General features: G+C 39.4%; 1 protein-coding gene across 1 annotated transcript in view; it reads right to left on the bottom strand.

The window, feature by feature from the left end:
* Positions 1-318: 318 nt before the first annotated feature.
* The window catches only part of ARID4A (AT-rich interaction domain 4A), a gene marked incomplete at both ends in the record, with an annotated part of 82992 nt that continues 56888 nt past the window's right edge, over positions 319-26422 (bottom strand). Inside the window, 9 exons of the mRNA XM_080707156.1 lie at positions 319-422; positions 4851-4997; positions 5539-5745; positions 8557-8661; positions 8864-10003; positions 13359-13500; positions 15060-15144; positions 21739-21936; positions 24824-25074. Coding sequence (XP_080563282.1) covers positions 319-422; positions 4851-4997; positions 5539-5745; positions 8557-8661; positions 8864-10003; positions 13359-13500; positions 15060-15144; positions 21739-21936; positions 24824-25074 — 2379 coding nt within the window. The remainder of the gene's footprint in view (positions 423-4850; positions 4998-5538; positions 5746-8556; positions 8662-8863; positions 10004-13358; positions 13501-15059; positions 15145-21738; positions 21937-24823; positions 25075-26422) is intronic.

The raw sequence follows: 26422 nt of genomic DNA, 5'->3' as shown, positions 1-26422 counted from the left end.
TATAACACCTGAAAGCTTTATTATACAAATCCAAATTTTGCTAAGTGCCCTTTTTTCTATATCACAAAAAGTGAAAAAAAAAGAGGAAAAATTATAACAAATATGGCAGGCTGCCTAACCTTCAATTATAATTCAGCTTATTTTTTTGCAACAAGAAAAAAAGAAGAGAGAAGGGAATAGATACAATCCAGCCTGGAAAGGTATACAGGATATACTTAGCAATGTCAAAACAGTTGAGTAGTTTCTGTGGTTGTATTTCAGGGTTTTGGAATTTCTGTCCATGGCAGCAAACTGCTGGAAAGGCAGAGAAAACGTGTATCACCTGCATTCTACAGCAAGTACGTTTTGTGGGGGGGACGAGGAGGACGGACTCATCCCAGTGTCCGAGGAAGCAGATGACATGGAAGCTCCCGCATGAGACACTGTGAAAGCAAAACAACGATGTTAGGCGCGACACTCTTACACAGAGATACCTGGTCCATGACATTTAAAATAAAATCCTTTTTTTTTTTTTTTTTGTGGTACTGGGGTTTCTGGAAACCCTTCTACCTCTGGGCTACACTATTTTTTTTTTTTTTTTTAATTTAGAAACAGGGTTTCTTAAGCCAGCAAGGCTGGCTTCGAACCAGCGTGATCCTCCTGTCTCTACCTCCCAAGCGTGGGGATTATAAGCTTGTGCCACCATGCCCGGCAAGAATAAAATTATTATTTCTTTATTCACAGGCCTCATAAATATCAAGAGGAATGAATAAATTGTTGGCAAGTATTTTTTTATTTGTTCGACTCGACTGAGTAGTATCAGTCCTAGGTTAGCTAAGTAATTCAACAGTTTAAAAAAAGACACCACAGGGCTGTAGGTGTGGCTCACTGGTAAGAGTTTGTGCTTAGTATGCATGAGACCCTGGGTTCAATTCCCAACGTTAAAAGAAAAGAAAAAAAAAAACCACATCAAAAACATGAAATATAAAGAGAAATTATATTTTTTGGGGGGAGCACTAGGGGTTGAACCCAGAGAGGGGCATTCTATTTCCTAGCTACATACCCAGCCGTTTTTATTTTTTGTTTCGAAACAGAGTCTCACGAAGTTGCTGAGGCTGGTCTATAACTACTGAACTTCCTGTCTCAGCCTCCCAAGTACTGGAATTTCAAGCTCTTAAACATCTGTTCCCGGAAAGCCAGGCATGGTGGCACCTGCTTATAATCCCAGTAACTGGGAGGCTGAGACGGGGGGATCACAGGTTTTCAGCCAGCCTCAGCAACTTAGGCCTTCTGCAACTTAGTGAGACCCTGTTTCAAAACAAAATAAAGAATAATAAATAAAAAGGACTGGGAGTGTAGCTTGGAGGTAGAATGCCCCTAGGTTCAATCCCCACTACCGGAAAAAAAAAAGAAAAAGAAAAAGAAAAAAAGCCCGGCATGGTGGAGAGAGAGAGAGAGAGAGAGAGAGAGAGAGAGAGACAGACAGACACACACACACACACACACACACACACACACACACACACACACACACACGGAGGGAGAGGGAGGGGGAGGGAGGGAGGGAGGGAGAGAGGGAGGGAGAGAGAGGGAGAGAGGGAGGGAGGGAGGAGAGAGAGAGACACATGGATGGATAGAGGGAGGGAGGGAGGAAGGAAGAGGAAGAAAGAGAGGGAGAGGGAGAGGGAGAGGGAGAGGGAGAGGGAGAGGGATTGAAATCGCAGGAAGTGGATTTGGCTTGGCCCAAATCAGAAACAAAGTCAACCTGAGATACAGCCTCACTACAGGGATTTCTGCTTTATCTAACCACTCAAAGGACTATCAGAATTCACTCAGTTCAGAGTATTTCCAGTAACTCTCATGTATCAGAATCATGATTATTATGAAAACATAAGTGTGTAATTAGAAAAAAACACAATAGCTTTAACATGCTAGGATGACAGAACACAGATCAAAGTACTCTGTGCTAAAGTGTTTGCCACTTTTTAGTTTTTTTTCTTTTATCTTTTTGTTCCTTGCAAAGCTCTCCTCCTGCCAATCTTTGCCTAACTGTTCCTATTTTATTTATTTTTAATTTTTATTTATTCAAGAATATCTGCATGTGGCTGAGAGTGCATACTTGTAATCCCGGTACTTGGGAGGCTGAGACAGGAAGATTGCAGGTTTGTGGCCAGTCTCAGCTACTTAGTGAGGACCTCCACAACTTAGACTCTTTCAAAATAAAGAATAAAATTGGGTCAGGTGTAGTGGTACACGCTTGTAATCTCAGCATTCAGGAGGCTGAGACCGGAGGATTGCGGTTTATGAACAGCCTCAGCTACTTAGGCCCTTTGCAACTCAGTGAAACCCTGTTTCAAAATAAAGAACACAAATGAGGCTGGGGGTATAGCATGGAGGTCGAATGTCCCTGGGTTCCATCCCCAGACCCATTTAAAAAAAAAGGATAAAAACTGGTCTGGGGATGTAGCTCAGAGGTAGTATGCCCCTGGGTTCAATCCTCAGTACCATAAAAAAGAAAAGAAAAGAAAAGAAATCTGCATGTGTCGGACATGGTAGGATTACACCTGTAATCCCAGTACGTGGGGGCTGAGACAAGAGGAGAGCATATTTGAGCACAATCTCAGCAACTTTGCTAGACCCTGTTTCAAAATAAAAAATAAAACAGGGCTGAAGATGTAGCTTGGATATACAATGTCCCCAGGTTCAATCCCCAGAACAAAGACCTCTTTGCTTCTTACAGTTTTTACAATAAAAGGACAAAGTCTGTGCTATTTCTAGGAATTAGGAACTGCTAACCTTGGAGAACAGTGATTGGAGACTACGTGGACACAGGCCATTTTATCAGCTGTCCATCTCCTAAATCTCTACTGGGGCGGAAAACTTCTCAACAAGGTCAAGCATTTGCCTTTTACTTATAATCCATATTCCACACCATAATCAGTACTCCACACCACTGCAGGAATAATGGGCCTGCTACGCAGTGGTCATTCTACAGCTTCCATTCACCCTTTACTACTTTTTTCCTATGTGAGATTCATTGTTTGCTGGATCCCATGTTATTGTCTTAGCTTCTAAGTCTGATGTAAAAGACAGGATACTATTCTGAGACCCACCACCACCACTTTTTGTAGGTATCTTTACACTGCAAACTTTTATTTATTTATTTTTTTTTTTTGCGGGTCTGGGGATGGAACCCTGGGGAAATTGACCTCCAAGTTACATCCCCAGCCCTATTTTTTTCTTTAATTCTTTATTTTGAAACAGGGTCTCACTGAGTTATAGAGGGCCTCACTAAGTAGCTGAGGTTGTCCGCGAACTGCGACCCTCCAGTCTCGGCTTCCTGAATGCTGGGATTACAAGCGTGCGCCACCATGCCCGGCATATAAACTTTTAGAATCTATCCTTTGTCCAAGAGGTTATGAAAGGTTATGAAATTTTATCATGTGCTTTGATGTGACTCCCCACCCCTAATTCTTTATGGAGAGAGTACAGTGAGTCCTTTCTATCTTCTAATTCATATTCTTTAGTTCTTTTTTTTTTTTTGTGGTACTGAGGGTGGCACCCAGGGACTTTTCTACCTCCGGGCTACACTCCCAGACCTATTTTATATTTTATTTGGAAACAGGGTCTAAGTTGCTGAGAGCCTCACTAAGTAGCTGAGGTTGGCTTTGAACCTGTGTGATCCTCTTGTCTTAGCCTCCCTAGTGCTGGGATTACAAGTGTGCGCCACCACGCCCAGCTAAAATGTGTCCATTTTTAACTAGAAGTCAATCATACACTTTTTGTTGTTGTTATTGTACAGGAGATTGGACCCAGGGCCTACCTCCAAGCTATACTCCCAGACTTTTTTTAAAATTCTTTATTTTGAAACAGGGTCTCACTAAATTGTGGAGGATCTCACTATGCAGCTGAGGCTGGCTGTGGACCTCTGATCCTCCTGTCTCAGCCTCCCAAGTACTGGGATTACAAGCATGAACCATCATGCCCAGTAACCATACACATTTTTAAGGTCTAACTCAGATACTACACCCTCTTTACAATTATTCCAATATAATCTCTCATTCCACTAACTCCTAGATGGGCTAATATTCTCAGGGCATACACTATCCCAACAGACATAAAATATTTGATCAAAGTCTGTATTTATCTAATTAATCTCTGTACTTTCACAATCTGGCAGAGTACTTGGCACATGGTTCAGCCAAATTGAAGTAGACTGTGGCTGCTCAGAAAATGATTTATAGTCCCAGTAAGATAATCTGCTTCAGGAGGTTATGCCTTATTTATTTTGGTGAACCTCATACTAACAAATACAATGCTTGCAAATAACTATTTGTTGAACAAGGAGTGACTTTCAGAGGAAGTAAGTAAATGTATTTGTTAACCATTATTTATTACTTCTTGAGACCCACCACATTTAGTAAATCACAAATTTTGTAAGCCAGGGCATACTCCTTTTTTTTTTTTTTTTTTTTTGCGGGTCTGGGGATGGAACCCAGAGGCATTTGACCTCTGAGCTACACCCCCCCACCCAATTTTTTATTCTTTATTTTGAAACAGGGTCTCACTGAGTTGTGGAGGGCCTCACTAAGTAGCCAAGGCTGTCCGTGAATGCAATCCTCCTGTCTCAGCCTCCCGAATGCTGGGATTACAAGCGTGCGCCACCATGCCCAGCTGGCACACTTCTTTTGAGGATCTCATTCTGATGACTTCAGCTGTTGACCTACTCATTGCAGCAACAAAGGAAACACTATGAATCTAAAAGCAACAATTCATGAATGCACACTATAATCAGAGGGCGACACACTTAAATCTTCTGCAATGATAGGATGCATATTTGAAAAACAGGAGAGATAGTTTAATAAAATTACCTTCTCTGTCTTTCTTTTTTAACCTTTTTCTTCTCCTATCTATGGTTGCAACTTCAGACTTCAAAGACATGTAATATTTTCTGATTTCCTGTAGTTTTTCTTGGAGAAATGAGATTCTCTCTGTACTATTCATGTTGTCTAATTCATCTAAAAGGGGGAAAAAATGAAATTACTTTAAAGTAATTCTATGAAAACAAACATGGTAGTTGTATCAAAAGCTAACTGATAAATCAACAAAAGCTTTAGTTCACTAAAACCTACCAAATTAAACTAAATGAGGTCCTTTAAACAGAATGAATTAATTTTATAATTAGGAGTTCTTTACAATATCCCAAATTTTTACATTAAATATGCATTACTTCAGTGATCACAAAATACAAGAAACAGCAACATAAAGCAATCCTGAACTATAATTTTAATTATTTTAAATTGTCATTACTACAAAGTTAATTGATTTATAGTTTCATTGATTTTTATAAATCATATGTTTCTTCTTAACTGGAGATCTTGTCAATATTTATCAAGTTAGTATAGGAAAAGATGCAGATTATTTAGGATTATAAGTAATTACTGGTTCGGAATACGTAGTTGACTATTATTCCTTACTTTATTAACATTAATTGAAGTTGATATGTTAAGATATATTCCACTTTACAGTATATATTCAGTTTATCTATAAGCTTCTTACTGAGTTGAAAGCTCCACTTGTATGTCCTAGGAGATGAATTTGGGTGTTTTTCTCTGTGTTTCTCTTTCTCTCCATCTTTGATGTGGGGGGAGATTCTTGCAGGAGATCGTGCAAGTTTTTGGGGCTTTGATACACTAAGATGCTTTACTGGGGTGCATTTACTTGAATTGTCTACAGCAGGAAGATCTTCACTATCACTGCTTTGCCCTGTAATAACAATTAAAAAAATTGACTTAGAGACTATAAATGATAAAAAAAAAAACCTCAAATATCAAAATGCGACAGATCCAGCAATTATACTTCTTTTCTTTACTGCGGATGGAACCCGGGGCGTTCTATCTTCAAGCCAGCAGCCATCTTAATTTTTTTAATTTGTTGAAACAGGGTCTTGCTAAGTTGCTAAGGACCTCACTAAATTGCTAGGGCTGGCCTTGAACCTGGGATCCTCCTGTCTTAGTCTCCCAAGGACTGGGATTATAGGCATGCACCACTGCGTCTGTTCCAAAAACACTTCCTTTTTAAAGCTTTTTTGGTACTGTGGACTAAAGCCAGTAGCATTCTACATCTTAGCTAAAACTCCCTCCTTATTGTTTTATTTTTTGTGGTACTAGGGGTGGAATTCAAGGGCCTTCTATTTCTGGGCTATACCCCCAGTTAGATTTTATTTTATTTTTTATTTGGAAAAAGGTTCTGCTAATTTGCTGAGAGTCTAAGTTGCTAAAGCTGTCCTCAAACCTGTAATCCTCCTATCTCAGCCTCTCAAGTACTGGGATTATAGGCATGCACCACCATGCCTGCATTATTTTTATTTTGAAACAGGGTCTAAATTGCTGAGGCTGGCTTCAGACTTATGATCCTCCTTTTTCAGTCTCCCAAGTACTGAAATTACAGGTGTGCAACATCACTCCCGGCTCTGCAATTACACTTCTTGATATCATACAGAAATAAGTACATAAATGGACGAAGCTTAACATACATACACAAAACTAACCTAAATGCCCAATGTGAAAATGGTTAAAAAATATTAAACTTTTTTGCCGGGCATGGTGGTGCATGCTTGTAATACCAGCATTCGGGAGGCTAAGACCGGAAGATTGTAGTGAGGCCCTCTTTCAAAATAAAGAATAAAAAATAGAGCTCAAAGGTCAACTGCCCCTGGGTTCCATTCCCAGACCCATGAAAAATTATATATATATATTTTTTTTTTCAAAAGTTGTTTAAAAAGAATGAGTTAGAGTTTAAAAGAAAATAATGAAATATCTAATGTTTACTGTTAAATGAAAAAACAAGGTTAAAAACAATATAGTATTGTCTTACTTATGATTAAAACAAAACAAAACAAAAATCCAAAAGGGTAGCAAACTATAAATATGGAAAACTGCATCTGTGGTGCCTACTTGTAATCCCAACACTTGGGAGGCTGAGATAGGAGGATCACAGTATGAAGAAGCCAGCCTTAGCAACTTAGTGAGACCCAATTTCATTTATTTATTTTTATTTTTGCAGTACTGAGGATGGAACCCACGGGCATAGTACCTCCAAGTTACACTCCCAGCTCTACTTTTTTAGTCTTTTTATTTTTGAAACAGGATCTCACTGAGTTGCAAAGTGCCTCAAATAGTAGCTGAGGCTGTCTGTGAACCGCGATCCTCCTGTCTCAGCCTCCTGAAGGCTGGTATTATAGGTGTGCGCCACCATGCCCGGCCATATTTCAAAATAAAATAAAATTGGGCTAGGCTCAGAGCTGGAATGCCCCTGGGTTCAATTCTCAGTAACACACACACACACTCACACTCAGAAAAGAAAAAGCTTACAGAATATCTTGATATATAAATATTACACTTTTTTATGGTACTGGGGATTGAATCCAGGGGCATTCTACCTCTAAGCTACACCTCCAGCCCCATTTTTTATTTATTTATTTTTGTGTGTGTGGTACTGGGGATGGAACCCAGGGGCTTTCTACCTCCAGACTGTACTCCCAGACCTATTTTATATTTTTATTTGGAAACAGGGTCTCACTAAGTTGCTGAGAGCCTCACTAAGTAGCTGAGGCTGGCTTTAAACCTGTGTGATCCTCCTGTCTCAGCCTCTCAAGCGCTGGGATTTTATTTCTTATTTTGAAAGAGGGTCTCACTGAGTTGCAAAGGGCCTCACTAAGTAGCTGAGGCTGGCCGCAAACCTGATCCTCCTGTCTCAGCCTCCCAAATGCTGGGATTACAAGTGTGTGCCTCCATGCCGGGCTTCACATTAAGCTTTTAACCTATGTAAGATAGAATGTGAGGAGGTATTTATTTGCAACTCTGCCTCCCTCCTCACCAAATTCATATTAGAAGATACTTTTGGTACCAGATATAGTTGATATGCACTTATAATCCTAGCAACTCCTGGAGCTGAGGCAGGAGGACCACAAGTTCAAGGCCAGCCTAGGCAAATTAACAAGACTGTTAATAAAAGGCCTCGGGTACAACTCAGTGGCAGAGTACTCTTCAGTTTAATCCCCATTACCAGAGGAAAAGAAAAAAAGAGAGAAAGTGAATATAAAGTGGAGGTAAGGGCTTGAAAAAAGGGAAATAAAATGAAGAATTACACTTTTGGATTATGGTACCAAAAGTATCTTCTAGCATGGATTTGGTGAGGAGGGAGGCAAAGGAACTCACTACATAGCTGAGGCTGGCCATGAACCTCGATTCTCCTGTCTCAGCTTCCCGAATCTTACCTTTATCTACTTTTAACACCATAGTAAATGCTTTTTTATTCAAGATTCTAAAATATGTTCCTCTGATATTAAACTGCTTTCCATGAGAAATATAAATGATATAAGCTTAAAAAACTGCAACTATCTTAGTTCTAAGTATAACTAATATGTACCTTCAGATTAAAAATTAATGGAAAAATGCTATTTTCAGAACATGATAAAAGCAAATTTATTTTTAAGCTGACACAATTCCATGGTTGAGAAAAGAAATGGCTGAAATGACTACCACTGTATAAAAGCCAGCGTTAAAAAGCACCAACCTGCTCCGTTCTTTTCATTTTTGGCTACAGCACTTGTTCGCTTTGGGGTGCGCTTTTGTTTTTTTACCATTAATCCACTATTTCCATCACTTGGCCTTTTCTGACCTGAAGTCAAGGGAAAGAGAGAATTTGAAATCAAAACAAAAAAACAAGAACAGGCATATTTACTCACTTGTCTGAATTAATTTCTATATATACATTTAAGGGGGAAAAAAAGGCAGCACTTAAAAGATTAGCAGTACCTAAAACTCCCAACATTAAGTTTGGGTTTGAAACATAAAGGCAAGTATTTTTCTGAAAGTCTTACCCTTCTCTCTGCTATCTCTTTCTTGTACAATTATACTACAGGTGCCGGGGGCAACGCTGGCTTCAAACCCCTTGGCTGCCTCCCTCTCGCACAGGCCTTCTTGAGATTCTTCAGCAATGCTGTCGACTTCGATTGTTACATCACTCTCACTTTTTACACTTCGAGACTCGTCTTGACTGAGAGCGAGTGGGGAAGCCACCGAAAAGTTATGCTGTACGACAGGAGGAAGGGCAGGCGGGACAGACACCAGAGAGCTGGACTCAGAGCTTTCGACGACGACGACGTCCTCGCCGCTGGTCTTATCCTTCTCATCCAGATCATCCAAATCCACTTCGTGGCAAACCAAGGTCTCAGGCCCAATCAGAGGCATCGTGTCCTCTTCTTCCTTCAGGGAAGCATTCGTGGTTTCTTCAGCTGGACTCGCGCATTTTTCGCCAGTCAGTTCCTGCGCACACTGGCTTGACTCTGCTATTAATGACGGCATTCCTTCGTGTTCTGCTTCAAAGTGCGGCTCAAGATTTAAGCTCTTTGTTCCCTCAGATCCAACACCATCACTGGTCCTTTCTGGAGATACACTATTTGTCATGTCCATTCCATTCTCAATTCTTATTTTCTTCTCTGGTGATGACTGTCCCAGTATTTTCCGTTTTGACTTTTTTTCTTTCCCATATTGGTCAATTTCATCCTCAGTAGCGGAGGAACAGTTTTTACTGTCTAAGGAAGAAAACTCAAGACTCAGCGCTTCTCTCGGAGGCTCGCCCCCTGCCTCCCCCTGGCTGAGCGATGACATCTTTATAATGTCTAGAGGGAGATCTTTTGTCTTGCTTCGCCTTCCCTTTCCTTTCGGAGATTTCTCTGCCTCTTTCTTACTTTCGTCTACTTGTTCCACTTTGTTTCCAAAGCTCTGCCCTATTTGTTCATGCTCCCCGGCTTCTAATTTAAGGGTTTCCAAGGGTTGCAATTGAGTCCTATCATTTTCTTTTAAGATATGTGCAGCAATCTTTGAGTGTTCTTCATCTAGTTTATCATCATTTAAATCTTCATGTTTTTCTAGTTCTTCTTTCATATCAGGAGCAAATTCTTCATTTATTAAACTCTTTTCTAAAGGGTCTTCTGTTTCACTATCAGATGAACATGAATCTGTAAGAGAACATATACAGGCTTTTATCTTAATTACAAATGTAATGGTATAAGAAAAATCCTACAAAATAGAAACAAAAGCCTTCAATGTTTCTCCAAATACTCCTTGTACACATTTAATATATAAAATAAATCATAACATTTGTGCCAAAAGCATAAGGGAAAGGTATTTCAAATTAAACCGTGTGAAGTTAAACTATATAGCACAGTACTAAGTCAATGCTATAAAAAAAGCTATTTTGTAATTTTCACTAGTATCATATTTAGGCTACAATATTAAAGGACTAATATTGAGATATAAAGTAAATATGATAAGTGTTTTGACCTAAGATCTAGAAGATAGTGATTAATATGTGTAATAACCATGCAGTGTGATAAGAAAGGGGTATCACATTCTACTTAAAATAATTCTGGAAAAATAAGGGTCTTAAGTGAACAATCTGAATTCTCAAAATTTTAAATATTGTTCTTTTTATTTTTTTGAGGGTCTGGGGATGGAACCCAGGGGCATTTGACCTCCGATCCACATCCCCTGTCCTATTTTTTATTCTTTATTTTGCAACGGTGTCTCACTAAGTTGCGGAGGGCCTAAGTTGCTGAGGCTGTCTGCGAACCGCAATCCTCCATTTTCAGCCTCCCGAATGCTGGGTTAGATATTGTTCTTAATTAACAGATAAGAAGGAACAGGCATACCACCTGCTTGCAAAAGTAATTATTCCTTTTATGTCACAGAATTTTAAAAATAATGAAGTAAGATTCTAAGACTACATAAGAACTGTAAAATATAAAAATTTTAGCTGGGCGTGGTGGCACACACTTGTAATCCTAGTATTTGGGAGGCTGACACAGGCAGATTGAAAGTTCAAAGCTGGCCTTGACAACTTAATGAGGCTCTCAGCAACCTAGTGAGATCCTGTTTCCAAATAAGAAATAAAATCAGTCTAGGATCCTAGTAACACACACACACACACACACACACACACACACACACACACACATCTGTCCACATGTCATTTATATCCTAAAGAAGTTAAAAGAGGCAACCATCTAATGTATTTTAAATGAGAAGGTATATAAAGTTTTATTTTGTGCTTTTATCATAAACAAAATGTATTTATAGGTCATTTTTCTAATGTTTAATTAATTAAAATACTTTTTTTCCCCAGTACTGGGGGTGGAACTCAGGGACATTCCACCTCTGAGCTACATTCCTAGCCCTGTTTTTTTATTCTCTAGTTTGAAACAGGATGTCACTGAGTTGCAGAGGACCTCACTAAGTAGCTGAGGCTGTTTGCGAACTGTGATCCTCTTGTCTCAGCCTCCCCAATGCTGGGATTACAAGCATGCACCACCGTGCCCAGCTAAAATATTTTTATGAGGTAGTTTAATAAGGCTTAGTAAGTTTTATAGGTTGTACACTGCACAAGAGCATACCACCTAAGAGGAGAACTTGCACTATGTGGACTTCTTGCATTTGTATGCTATGACAGCATTCCAGCAGATGGCAGTAAAGTAAGATGCCTTTCATAACCTGCACGAGCACCATGCAAACCTGCAGTTCAGAATAATGATTCTCTCAAAGGGAGGAAAATTTCATAAGACAACCACTTAAATGTTCTTAAATTACATGGGAAAATATATACAGACAGAATAGTGGGGGGAAAGAGTAAAACTAAGTATGTTTACTTATACTCATCACAAAACATGCCTATACTATATTTGTTTGTGCTCTCTGAAAAGTCATCTCACCTTTGTTGAAAACTCTTTTTTTTTTTTTTGGTGGTACTGGGGTCCCTGAAAGCCCTTGTACCTCCGTGCTATACTCCAAGACCTATTTTTTTAATATATTTTTATTTTGAAACAGGGTCTCTTAAGCCAGTGTGGCTGGCTTCGAACCTGCGCGATCCTCCTGTCTCCGCCTCCCAAGCGTGGAGATTACAAGCGTGTGCCGCCACGCCTGGCTTGTTGAAAACTCTTAAGTTAAGAGCATTAAACTTACAGAAGTCTCAGTGTACACTCTGAAGCAAAGTGTATCACACAGCAGGAAACAGATTGTTTGCCCTCTATTAAAATAGGACATTTATTTATCTATTTATTTTATTTTATTTTTTGATACTAGGGATGGAACCTAGGAACATTTACCTCCGAGCTGCACCCCAGTCCTATATTTTACTCTTTATTTTGAAACTGGGTCTCACTGAGTTGCAAAGGGCCTAAGTAGCTGAGGCTGTCTGCAAACTGTGATCTTCCTGTCTCAGCCTCCTAAATGCTGAGATTGCAGGTGTGCACCATCATGCCTGGCTTGTGTGTGGGGGGTGTCTTGCGTTTTGGGGGGGTTTTTTTGTGTTTTTTTTGCGGTGCTATGGATGGAACCCAGGCACCTTCTACCTCTGGGCTACACTCCCAGACCTATTTTATATTTTATTTGGAAACAGGGTCTCACTAAGTTGCTGAGAGCCTCACTAAGTAGCTGAGGCTGGCTTTGAACCTGCGCAATCCTTCTGTCTCAGCCTCCCAAGCACGGGGATTACAAGCGTGCGCCGCCACGCCTGGCTTATGAGGGTCTTTTAAATGACTCTCAAGTATGGCTCTTTCTTTTTTTATCTTTCTTTTTTTTTGTGTGTGGTACTGAGGATGGAACTCAGGGGCATTCGGTCTCTGAGCTACACCCCAAGCCCTATTTATATATTTATTTTTTTAGAGTATTTATAAAATGTTTTTGAGAAAAGATTCCCAAAAAAGTTACTAAATTTTAAATAATATTTTATATATTATAAAATAAGCATTAACGTCAAATCAAATTTGCAATTTAAATCATATGAAATTAAAACCTGGCTATCTTACTCATGAATCTCTCCTAGTCATGAGTCCCATAAAGATGTTCTGGATCAACCACAGCCACACACATGACGGTACTCCTATACAATCATACTGCCGAGAAAAGCCATACCCATCTCATTTTGTGAAAGGACATTCCATGATGTTTGCACAATAGCAGCATATTGCTCAGTGAGCATTCCCATTATTAACTGATGCATGATTGTATAACGTATTATTAATTTTTCAAAAATTAGCAATCCACAGCTGGGCACTGTGGCACATGCTTGTGATCCCAGTATTTGGGAGACTGAGGCACAAGGATTGCAGGTTCGAGGACAGTCTCAACAACATAGCGAGACTCTCAGCAACCTAGCAAGACCCTGTTTCAAACTAAAAAATAAAATAGGGCTGGGGGTGTGGCTCAGAGGTAGAACTCCCCTGGGTTCAATCCGAGTTTAAAAAAAAAGAAAAAGCAACTCTCAAAAGCGAGGCCTTCCGTTCCCGTATGGCATACTGCTGCAAGCATTGCTGGTACCTGATTTTCCTTCACTATTTGCCGTCTTGGATAAACCATAAGGCATGTTTGATGAAAGGGCTGATTTTAAAGGAGGTCGTCCCCGTTTTGACTTCTGCCTGTCTTCATCCCTCTTTTCGTCCTTTTCACTATCTTCTTTATTCTAGGTAAACAAACAACAAAATTTATGAGAAGGGCTAATCCCATTTGGAAAATAAACATTCAACTTCCCCAAGGAAAACTGTAACAGGAATTTTATGCCAGTTCCTAATGTGTGTGTAGAGAAGAGTCAAGAACAGTTTTCTAGCCTCTTTGTATGAGTGTGATGTTCTGCAGGTTGTAACTCTGCACTTATTCTATGCCAAAGTCACTGCATTAGAAGTCATACCACTATTCGGTACTTCCCCAAACATGCCCCTTGCTATCTGCTAAGAATATAAAAGATGTCAAAAACAGACAATATCCTAGGCAAATCTCTACAGCAGACGTCCAAGACAGAAGGTGTAGGTAAGGGTACAACTTTCCAATAGTCATGCTTTAAAATTTAACTCTGAGCTTCCAGCATTTAAAAATAGATTTCTTATTTTAAAAATAGAGGGGTCCCTTAAAAAAAAAAAATCCTAAAATCTGGCAACCCTGGGTGAGCGCTTCCATAGCAGAGTGATTGGTTATTTCTACCCTCCCTAGTGAGAACGAAGTCCTCTCATTTTGCTAAGAGTCAGTCCTACTTTACCCTTTTCCTGCAAGGGCTCTATATTAACCTAGGCCCTATGGGTTGCTGGTTTTCACCATCCCGCGAAACAGTGTGTACTATGTACTGTGTTTTGGTTTTTCACATTTTTAGCTCCTGTGTTATAATAGAGAAAATTACAACTATCTTAAGAGAATCAAAATGATTGTTACAGTGAGGAAACAAGATTTATAAAAGAACACAGTACGCCGGGCTGAGACAGGAGGATCGCAGAGGCTGGAAGCCAGCCTCAGCTACTTAGTGAGGCTCTCAGCAACTTGGCGAGACCCTGTTTCCAAATAAAATAGAAAATAGGTCTGGGAGTATAGCCCGGAGGTAGAAAGCCTCTAGGTTTCACCCCCAGTACCACCGAAAAAAAAAAAAAAAAAAAAAAAAAAAAAACACAGTACTGGAAATGTACATTACTAAGTAAAAAGAAACTCATCTGGAAAGGCTACATGCTACATGATTCTAAGTACATGACATTTTGGAAAAGGCAAAAGATCAGTGGTTGCTGAGAGTTGGAGCGAGGAGGGAGAACTGCCTGAGCACAGAGAAGTTTCAGGGCAGTAAAACTAGGCTGTATGTAGTTACACATTTTTCCAAAGGGAGAACTGCCTGAGCACAGAGAAGTTTCAGGGCAGTAAAACTAGGCTGTATGTAGTTACACATTTTTCCAAACTCACAACAAACCTAAGTGTGTTGTACCTTCTGTGCACACACTACAATGCTACCTTGGACTTTGCTAATGATGTATTATCCTAGGTTCATCGGTTGTAACAAATGTACCACTCTGATAAAGAATGAGGAGGCTGACCATGGGGAGATTATCAATGGGAAACAGGAAGTCTCTACCAGCAGAGAAGATGGGATACTGGAAATCTCTACCTTCTCAATTTTTGCTGTGAATGTCAAAATGCTCTAAAATAAATAATATCTTACAATCTGAGTAATTCCCATATATATCATAAAACATACGAAACTATAAATACCTTAGCTTTCTTCTTTTGTTTTTTCTTTGGTCCACCTTTATCCAAAGGCCAGATTATCCTGTCAGCCTTCACCCATTCATCATACCTTAAAAAATCAAGAAAATTTAAAAATTTCACAATGACACTAAATTTCTTTTTCTTTCTTTCTTTCTTTCTTTCTTTCTTTCTTTTTTTTTTTGTGTGTGTGTGGTATTGGGGTTCCTGGAAACCTTTCTACCTTCAGGCTACACTCCCAGACCTATTTTATATTTTTTATTTAGAAACAGGGTCTCTTAAGCCAGCAAGGCTGGCTTCAAAACTGTGCGATCCTCCTGTCTCAGCCTCCCAAGCGCAGGGATTACAAGCGTGCGCCACCACGCCCAGCTGACACGAATTTCAAATATGTTCACCAAACAAAAATAACAGTGAGCTGGGTGTGGTGGCACATTCTTGTAATCCCAGCATTTGGGAGGCTGAGACCAGAGGATCACGGTTCACAGACAGCCTCAGCTACTTAGTGAGGCCCTTTGCAACTTAGTGAGACCCAGTTTCAAAATAAAAAATAAAAAAATAAGGCTTGGGGTGCAGTTTGGAGGTAGAATACCCCTGGGTTCCATCCAACCCCAGTACTGCAAAAACAAAAAACAAACAACAACAAAAAAGACAATGAGACAGACTAAAGAGTTTGTTTCTGCTGTTGGCAGAAATGTGAAAGGCCCAGGGGTTGGTTTGCTGGTAACCTGTGCTAGCAACTCTACCAGGTGCTTTGGGTGTCTATGATCAATAGGCCAAGGCATGGGAATGTCTTAGGGCTCACAGGTTTTAGAGGGAGGTGTGGGCAAGCAAACTCTAGGCAGATTTAAAACTATTTGAACTGCTGTTTTCCCCCTAGAACTCCCACCTAAGTTTATAAGCACATTCTGTACTAGAAGTCATTCTATTGAGCGAATAATAAAAAGATAAGCAACAGTAACTTCAAATTTGCAATGTGAGCCAGGTGTGGTGGTGCACATTTGTAATCCCAGTACTTGGGAGGCTGAGACAGGATGATTGGACAGGTTTGAAGCCAGTCTCAGCTACTTAGTGAAACTCAGCAACTTAGTGAGACCGTTTCCAAATTAAAAAAAAAAAAAAAGGCCTGGGAGTTTAGCCTGTAGGTAGAAGGCCCCTGGGCTCCATCCCTAGTAACACACACACACACACACACACACACACACACACACACACACACACAATTTGCAATGTGATTATTTTCCAGATTATTTTATCAAGTCAGATAAAATTTTCTTTTCCTCCCCAGAACTTTCTAGCCTCTCTTATTCTGAACCATATCACTTTTAAGACTTCAAAATTTTAAACATATTTATATTTATTTCCTTTAAGTTTATTTTGTTTGACTCACACTGCAGGCCCATTTTCTCTGCACCTTTTTCCAAAAGATTGACATCACTTTGAATTTATTTCTTTCTCTCTCTCCTCCCTCCCTCCCTCCCTTTCTTCCTTCCTTCCTTCCTTCCTTCCTTCCATACTAGGGATGGAACCCAAGGGCATTCTACCTCCAAGATACATCCCCAGCCCGATTTTTTATTCTTTACTTTGAAGCAGGGTCTCAATGACTTGCGAAGGGCCTCACTAAGTAGCTAAGGCTGGCTTCAAACCAGCGCAATCCTCCTGTCTCAGCCTCCCAAATGCTGGGATTACAAGTGTGTGCCACCACTCCTGGTTGAATTTCAATGCTTAAGTCCAAGTCACTAATTAGAGACAAATAAGAAATTACACTTTCTAGAACTAAATAACAATTCTTACAGTAGGTAAATTTATAAGTATTTATGCATTTCAATCAAAATCTAACATCTAAATATTTACATAAAAATAACTACCTGCTGTCCTCTATTTTTTTTTTTGTGGTGTTGGGGGTTGAAACCATGGGCATTCTGCCTCTGAGCTATACCTCCAGCCCTATTTTATTATTATTTTTTTTAAATTTTTGAAACAGGGTCTCATTAAGTTGCAGAGGGCCTTGCTAATTTATTTATTTATTTACTTATTTATTTACTTATTTATTTTTTGGTGGTACTGGGGGTGGAACTCAGGGACTTTCTACCTCTGGGCTATAATCCCAGACCTATTTTATATTTTTTTATTTGGAAACAGGGTCTCGCTAAGTTGCTGAGAACCTCACTAAGTAGCTGAGACTGGCTTTGTACCTGTGCGATCCTCCTGTCTCAGCCTCCCAAACACAGGGATTACAAGCGTGCGCCACCACGCCCAGCTGAAGGCCTTGCTAATTTGCTGAGGCTGGCCTCAAACCTGTGACCCTTCTGTCTCAGACTTCCAAGTACTGGGATTATAGGGATGTGTCACTACACCTGGCTGGCTCTCCTCACTTTAAAGTGTATAGTGTTAATAAACAGTAAACCCAGCCGAGCATGGTGGTGCACACATGTAATCCCAGGATTTGGGGGGGCTGATACAGGAGGATCTAGGTTCGTGGACAGCCCCAGCTACTTAGTGAGGCCCTCTGCAACTTAGTGAGACCCTGCCTCAAACTAAAGAATAAAATATAGGGCTGGAGGGTATAACTCAGAGCTAGAATGCCCCTGGGTTCCATCCCCAGTACCACAAAAAACAAAACAAAACAAAACAAAAAACAGTAAACCCATGTTATCTGAAAACCATACCCTCACTTTGTAAACCAGTTACCATGGAAATATTCAAAGTGAGGACACAGTTCCAATATACATACTTTGCAGCAGATGTTACCAAGACACCTTATAGTTACAAGATACATAACAGTTTAAAAACTGTCTCTTGGCCGGGCGTGGTGGCACACGCTTGTAATCCCCGCGCTTGGGAGGCTGAGACAGGAGGATCGCGCAGGTTCGAAGCCAGCCTCAGCTATTTAGTGAGGCTTTTGGCAACTTAGTGAGACCGTTTCCAAATAAAATATAAAATAGGTCTGGGAGTATAGTCCGGAGGTAGAAAGCGTCTGGGTTCCACCCTCAGTACCACCAAAAAAAACCCCACAAACAAACAAACAAAAAAAACCTGTCTCTTGGTAGATTAGTCAATGAAACTAGAATGGCTATAAGAGAAGGTACCAGACTTCTAAGTATCAGTAATTACTTTATTTAGTAATATTCATTCATTTGCACATTTACTGAGGGCCTACTATTCCATGATCTATACAAGAAGTATGTAAAGAATACAAAGAACAAGGCCTTGTTCTTATGCAGCTCAGTCTGATATAAAAGATAGGCACATAATAAAATCAAGTACTGTTTAGCAAATGCAATAATAGTCATGTATTTGATTCAGGACTAACAAAAAAGTTAACTGTTCAATTCTAAAATTTTGTAAGAGTTCACCAAGAGACTGAGGCTTCATCTGGAGTAACTTGGTGTAGGCCACAATGGCCCACTCAAAATAGTTACTGAAAGCCAGGCATGGTGGCGCACGCTTGTAATCCCAGCATTGGGAGGCTGAGACCAGAGGATCATGGTTCTTGGCCAGCCTCAGCCAGCCTCAGCTACTTGGTGATGCCCTTTGCAATTCAGTGAGACCCTGTTTCAAAATAAAGAATAAAAAATAGGACTGGAGGTAGAATGTCCCTGGGTTCCATCCCCAATACCAAAAAAAAAAAAAAAAAAGTTACTGACAACCAAGGTTGGTCCCAGGACCTCCCAACTTGAGACCAAAACTCTCTCACACTTGCTGATGCTTTCATTTTAGAAATACGACTGAATTATATAAGAACTACCAGAATAATACCAGTTTTTAGGACTACTGAGGGCACTGAAGTCATGTAAGTAACCAGGCTGTAAGTAATGAAGAAGATAACAAAAGGAACCTGAGAATATAATGAAATGCCTATTGATTAGAGTCATAACATAAATCATTAAAAAGATAAGAAAGAAGTCAAACATGGTAGCACATGCCTATAATTCCAGTACTTAGGAGGCTGGACAATAATATCAGAGGTGCGAGGCTTGCTGCAGCAACTTTAGAGAGACTCTGTTTCAAATTGGAAAAAGGGGGAGGGATGGGGAGTGTAGGACGCCTCTGGATTCAATCCTCATATCAAATAAAATGAAATAAAATAAAATAAAGAATAAGAGGTGAGGGAGAGAAAGAGAAAGAGAAATGATAGGAAGGAAAAATTCTAGAAAGCAGAGCCTGAGACATGCAGATGGTAAATAAGAATAGACGTTTGTGAAATAAACAGCTTCAACTGCAAATGATGACTCAATACTGGCAAATAGTCTTTTCTCCCTAAATTCAACAAAAAATGTTTAAATTTCTCTTCTATTTTCTGAGACAAGAAGAATGGCCAGTCTCAGCTACTTAGTGAGGCCCTCTGCAACTTATTGAGACCCTGTTTCAAAATAAAAAATAAAATAGGGCTGCGGGTGTAGCTTGGAGATAGAATGCTGCTGGGTTCAATCCCCAGTACCACACTCACAAAAAAAGAAGATGCCAAGAAAATCACAGTCTTTGAGTGCTTACTAAGTACCATTTTCTAAGTATTTTACATGGTAACACAGGTATTATTTTACAACATCTCTATGAAATAGTTATCTTATTTCCCCCAATTTAGTGCCTAGGGATATGTATCATACGAGAATATACATCTAGTATGTAAAAAAAATTCTGGAGCAATCTGGCTCCAAGAAAAACATAAAAGACTTTCTAAAGGAGAAAAAGAAATGCAGCTGTGACATTCATAACCTGTTCGGGTTCAGCTCTAGCTGGTCCCTGGTGTCGCTACCAGTTGGGCTGGATCTAACAGCCTGGCCAAATGGTTCTCCTGTGCACGTGAACAATTGCAAGAACATCAACATCAGACGAGCCTGTTCAGCCAAGACCACCCCCTATTCATATTTCAACAAAGGGGAGAAAGAAAAAACCTATCAACATTGTGCAAGCCACAAAAATGACTAACCATCCTTTTTCCTGACTAGTATCAGTCTCTGCTGTTTCTTCACCAATCATAGTTAGCCTGAGTCTAGTCTTCTCTCTTTCCAGTAAGATTTACTAAGAAAATCAAAGCTGGTGCGGTGGTGCATAGCTGTTATCCTAGCACTTGGGAGGCTGAGGAGGATTGCAGGTTTGAAGCCAAACTCAGCAACTTAGTGAGTGAGACTCTATTTCAAAATAAAGAATAAAAAGAACTGGCGAGGTGAGAGGGGTAGCTCAGAGGTAGAATATCCCTGGGTTCAACCCTCAGTACCAAAATATTTTTTTTTAAATAAAATCAATTATAGAGTTACCCCAGCTTCCTAACAACACTCAAAATAAGAGCAAAGTCTAACTTCCTTAAACCCTTCCCCAAATCACCCAAATCTAGTCTCACTCTCAGAATTCTCATAGAATCCTGAAGATTCTCATACAATAGGACTCTCCTAGAATCCTGAGCTGGTACATAGCCGAGCAGGAATGGTGGTGTACGCTTGTAGTCCCAGCATTTGGGAGACTGAGACAGGAGGATCACAGTTTGCGGCCAACTTCCGCTACATAAGTGAGGCCCTCTGCAACTCAGTGAGATCCTGTTTCAAAATAAAGAATAAAAAATAGGGCTGAGAGTGTCACTTGGAGGTACTAGGTTCTATCCCCAGTACTGTAAAAATGAATAAATAAACAAATGAATTAATTAATTAAAAATAATAAAGAATCCTGAGCTAGTCTTGGTCCCAGAGGTTATTTTCCTGAGCTATGACTGATAATACTAATTATCTAATCATCTAATACTGTTACTTGGGTATCCCACAGTTTCCCCTATTGTTTTTCCTCACTGTAAATGAGTAATAAACCAAGCTTGTTTATTTTAAACCACTGACATAGCTTATAAAAACAATACAAATGTCAGTTGGGAGTGGTGGCACACACCTGGAATCCCAGTACTTGAAAGGCTGAGACAGGAGGATTGCAGGATCGAGGCCAATCTCTGCAAGTAGTGAGACTCTCATCAACCTAGTGAGACCCTGTTTCAAAATAAAAATAGGGCTGGAGTGTAGCTTGGAAGTAGAATGCCCATAATCTTAGCTGAGCGTGGTGGCACATGCTTGTAATCCCAGCATTCAGGAGGCTGAGACAGGAGGATTGCAGTTCATGGATAGCCTTGCTACTTAGTGAGGCCCTCCACAACTTCGTGAGACACTGTTTCAAAATAAAGAATAAAAAACAGGGCAGGAGGTGTAGCTCGGAGGTCAAATGTCCCTGGGTTCCATCCCTAGACCCACACACACACAAAAAAAGAATGCCCCTAGTCTTAATCCCAAGAATAATTAAAAATGAAATAAAAACAAAACAAAACAAACATGTCAAAGTTTTGGGGAATGCTGGGCATGGTAGCTCCCAGTACTTGGGAGGCTGAGACAGGAGGATCACAGGGTCATAGCCAGTCTTAGGTGAGGCTTAGTGAGGCCCTCCACACCTTAGTGAGACCCTGTTTCAAAAATAAAATAGGGCTGAGGGTGTAGCTTGGAGGTTAGAATACTCCTGGGTTCAATCTCCAGTACAATAAATAAATAAATAAATAGATAAATAAATAAATAGTTGGGAAGAGTTTGAATTAAGGTGTGCTTTGTAAACAAAAACACATACACACACACACACGCTCTCACTTTAATTCTTTATATTAAATTGATCTTTTTTAACTAATAACAATATTTCAGCAATGATGAAATACTTTCTTGCTTACCTGACATTCCACCCATAGTAATGTACTAAGTATAAAACTTCTCCATCATCGATTTCAGTGCTTTTAATGCTGGCTTCATAAATTTTCTGAGTTTTCCCTCGTCCATACTTTACTTTCACTTTGGTTCCCGTTAGGCAGGGCTCCATGTCTTCCTCATCTTCCTCCCCTTCAGAGTCACCTTTGCTTTCAGTTTCTTCCCTGCAGTAAGTTATAACATCGATAATGCTACTAGTAAGTTAATGGAGAACAACATAATATATGCTAAAAAGAATCCAATGTGTAGAACATTCATAATCTAGGCATTACCTTAATAACATGTCAGTGGAGGAGGAGAAGAAGGAGGAGAAGGAGAAGATTTTTATAGACTACTTTCCTAATTTATTACGTAAAGGTGCACTGTACTAAAAGTAGATCCATACTTATTAAAGGCCAATCAATAATCACAGTAAATGGTGATATGGAGTCAAATAAATCACTTTTGAGACAACAAAATAAGAATGATATGCTCTGAAAGGCCTTCATATTCAAGTGCCACTTTACATGTTAAAATGATCTAAAGATATTTTGTAACTTTCTGCAACTAAATGATCTTGAGTCTTACTTTATTACTATTTTCTGCTCATTTTAGAATATCTCTTCGCAAGACTGGTTTTGTTAGTGGGCAAAATAATGAACAAGAACTATCTACCTTAGCAACCATGTCTTTTAAACCAGTTTATATTTTAAATATTTTCTACCTCTAAAAAATAAAAAAAAAACTGTGTGTGTGTGTGTGTGTGTGTGTGTGTGTGTGTGTTTATCCAGTATGGGGGGGGGGACTGAGCCACAAGGTGCATTACCCTGAGCTACATCCCTAGCCCTTTTATATCTTGAGACAAAGGCTCGTTAAATTGCTCAAGCTGGCCCTGAATTTGTGATCCTCCTGCCTCAATCACCCATGTAGCTGGGATTACAGATATGTGCCACCTCACTCAGTGAAATAATAGACATTTGAATATAAAGTCACTTGCTGAAACTGTGGGATAAACCCGGTGAACAGAGCTTTGAGCTTTGTATAATTTGTGTTGCTTTTTATTTTACTTTTTACTCAACTCCCATTAGCTCTTCTTTGTTTTGATAATCAGATATAAAGGAAGTCCAACACTTTTTAATTTTACTATAAGACATCCTCTATTATAATAAACACTGGGAGGATTCAGAAGGGAATTGCATCAAATATCATTCAAGTGTCAAAGAGTTTCAAAATCTTAAGAAGATATACTTTATGCTCTATAGTAAGTATAGGCCATTGTTTTGGTGGCAGTAGGGGTACACAACTCAAAGAAACTTTGAGCCCATTTGAAATGGGAATGCTTTCTCTTTGAGGACACCTTCCAATAATAGTCTGAAGAGGTCATTTCAAAACACTATGTGAAGAATTACTTAAAACAGAATCTTCATAAAGTCTCCTTGTTCCATAATTCCTAATAAAGAATGGGAACATAAACTGTTTGCTATCTGTGCATTTAATTTTTCACTTTTATTATTCTTCATATTCAAGTCTATAAATTTTTCTCTAAAGTTAAGTCTTTGTTCCATTTACATACTAATTAGTCTTTTATAATCTAATATTTATTTATTTTTACTTTTTTTTGCGGTACTGGGGATTGAACCCAGGGGCATTCTACATCCAAGCTACACCCCCAGACCTATTTTTTATTCTTTTTATTTTGAAACAGAGTCTCACTAAGTTGCAGAAGGCCTCACTATGTAGTAAAAGCTGACTGTAAACCTGGATCCTTCTGTCTTAAGTCACCAGGTACAGGGATTACAAGCATGTGCCACCACGCCTGGCTTAAAATCATATTATTTATATACTCGTTCTATTTTATATTTATTATATGTGTGTTATAATACATAGTATTTTGATGCTTATTTTGCACAAAACTTCAAACTATCATAAGGCCCTTTTTAAGTGGTTCACTTACGTTTAAATATATCTCATTATATGCAGCTGCAATTATTTCCTTCTACTTTTCCTAATTCTAATTATATTTCACCACAGAACTTTCACTTTTATACTAACCTACTTCACATGTAATTGTGATAGCCCCTGAGCCTATTCATACTGAATCAAATTACCTCTCCCTCTCATCAATTATTCCTATTTTTCTAAATATTTATTCTCTCAGTGGTTAATTTCAGACAGTGTCAGTTGGATGCAGCAGGCCACCTTTCTCAAATTTGGCTTAATAACTCAAATTCCCCAAAATTTGGCATTACATCAATAAAAGAATACAAAAATAACTATGGAGGAAAGCTTGTATTTCAAATAAGTGTGCCATGTTGTTTTCGCTCATTTAAAATTTGGTTTTCAGTAGTATTTAAATATTAGTAAATCCATTTAACAACAATTATGGAATGGCCAGCTATATATCCTGGTCAGACATACCTTGATCTAGCTGGATTACTTAATCTTTGGCTATTTTAAAGTCAATCCAGTCTACCATGTCTGGTACATGGGGAAAAAAAATACAATATTCATTCAACAGCAAACAGGATGGACACTGAAAAGCTGAAATTTATCGGTGTGATGTGGGGCAAGAATGTATTTTTCCAAACTACAATCAGGGGTGCATGCCACTTATTCTAATACAATAACTTGAAAAAGAAAAATGTCTTAGATAAAGCTAACACACAGAAACATCTGCTAGTACTGTGCACCCATGTGTTTGTTAGCTTTCCCACATTGTACCTTTTTTAAAATGGAATTTTTGCTGTCGCTGTTTCCTCTTGTCCACTTCCTCCATTTTTCTCCAGCTCCCTTCCCTGCTGTCAACTGCAGGACCTTTCTTTTGACTGGGTGGCGCAGCCTTCTTTGAGGCCACTGTTTAGGGCACAAGTGCTATTAAAATGGTGCGACCAGTATATTCTCCAATTCCGAAAGGCAATACACATCATCTTCACAATGTGTCTCACCTTCATTAGACAAGAGGAACGGAAGTCCCAATAAGAAAACATTCCCTCAAACCTGAATCTCTAAACAGGAACAAAGCGCTGCTGTGCCCCCGACAGGTGCTTCTGGAGAACAAACAAGATAAGGTACCTCTCTTGGCTCTTCTCTTCCTCTTCATCTGAGTCTTTGTCAGAATCCTCTTGCTTTTTAATTTTCTTCTCTTTTGGCTTTGGTGTATTTTTTCTCCCCAGGAGTAGCTCATTTTCTTTCTTCTCGGCAGTTTCATACTCATCATCTACACTCTTATTTTCTGTATCATTTTCTTTTAACAGGTCTTCTGTTTTCTCTTCTTCAATTTCCTTTTTAATAGAATTTGCATCTCGAGCAATTCTCCGTCGTCCCTAGTAAAGAAGATAAAAGCTTTAAAACAGCCATCAGTACAAAGAGGAGGAAAAGGAAAAAAAGACAGCCCTTCCCTTAAATCTTCACAGCAATGACCAGGATGCTCTTTGGTTTGAGATAAGACTCTGAAAACCAATGAACTGCCATTTACATTTCCCTTCCATTCAAAAGTAAAAGAATAACCAATATAAATTATTTAATTATGTTCAGCTCTACAATGCCCCCCTGCCATATACTATGTAAGAAATCAAAGTTTCTACTGGGGCTGGAGGTAGCTCAATGACAGAACACAGGCTTAGCAAGTGCAAGGCCCTCCCTAGTTACAGTTTCCAGCATCCCTCCCCCCAAAATAAAACACACAAAAATTTTTGTTCACGATTATTATTCATCCCACTTTTAACATTTTTTAAAATTGTTACAGTACTGGGGATGGAACCCAGGGGCATTCTACCTCTAAGCTACACTCCAGCCCTATTGTATTCTTTATTTTAAAATAAGGTCTTACTAAGTTGTGGAGGGCTTCCTTAAGGAGGGCTAGGGCTGGTAGTGAACCTGTGATCTTCTCTCAGCTTCCCAAGTACTGGAATTACGAGCATGCACCACCACACCTGGCTTTAATAATTCTTGACTACAGTAAAAATTTTAAATTACATAAATGCTAATGACAAAAGTTAACAATAATAATAAATCAACTCCCTAAATAATAGCCTCTGTGGTCTCTAATTCTACTCTTTATTAAGACAAAATTTTCGTTATATTGTATTTGTATATGAGTACTTCTTGTTTTTTCTTTATTTTTGCAGTGCTGGGGTTTGAAACCAGGGGTATTCTACCTTTGAGCTATACCTCCAGGCCTATTTTATTCCTTATTTTGAAACAGGGCCTCACTAAGTTGCGGAGGGCCTCATAAGTTGCTGAGGCCGACCATAAACCCAAGATCCTCCTGTTTCAGCCTCCCAAGTACTGGGATTACAAGCGTGGGCCGCCACCACCATTTCTGACATAACTTTTTTTTTTTTTTTGGTATTGGGGATGGAACCCAGGGGCATTCTACCTCCCAGCCCTATTTTTATTCTTTACTTTGAAACAGGGTTCCATTAAGTTCAGGAGTGTCCTCACTAAATAGCTAAGGCTGGCCATGAACCTGCAATCCTCCTATCTCAGCCTCCCAAGTTCTGGGGTTACAAGTGTGAGCCACCACTATCAGCTTATGGGTACTTTTTAAAAGGACTGAATTGGCCGGCCGTGGTGACGCACGCTTGTAATTCCCACGCTTGGGGGGCAGAGATAGGAGGATCGCACAGGTTTGAAGCCAGTCTTGCTGGCTTAAGAGACCCAGTTTCCAAA

Source organism: Muscardinus avellanarius (assembly GCF_963383645.1).
Source record: "Muscardinus avellanarius genome assembly, chromosome: 12".
NCBI classification, from domain to species: Eukaryota; Metazoa; Chordata; class Mammalia; order Rodentia; family Gliridae; genus Muscardinus; species Muscardinus avellanarius.
The sequence above is the reverse complement of the archived record's forward strand: the minus strand, read 5'-3'. Positions and strand labels throughout refer to the sequence as shown.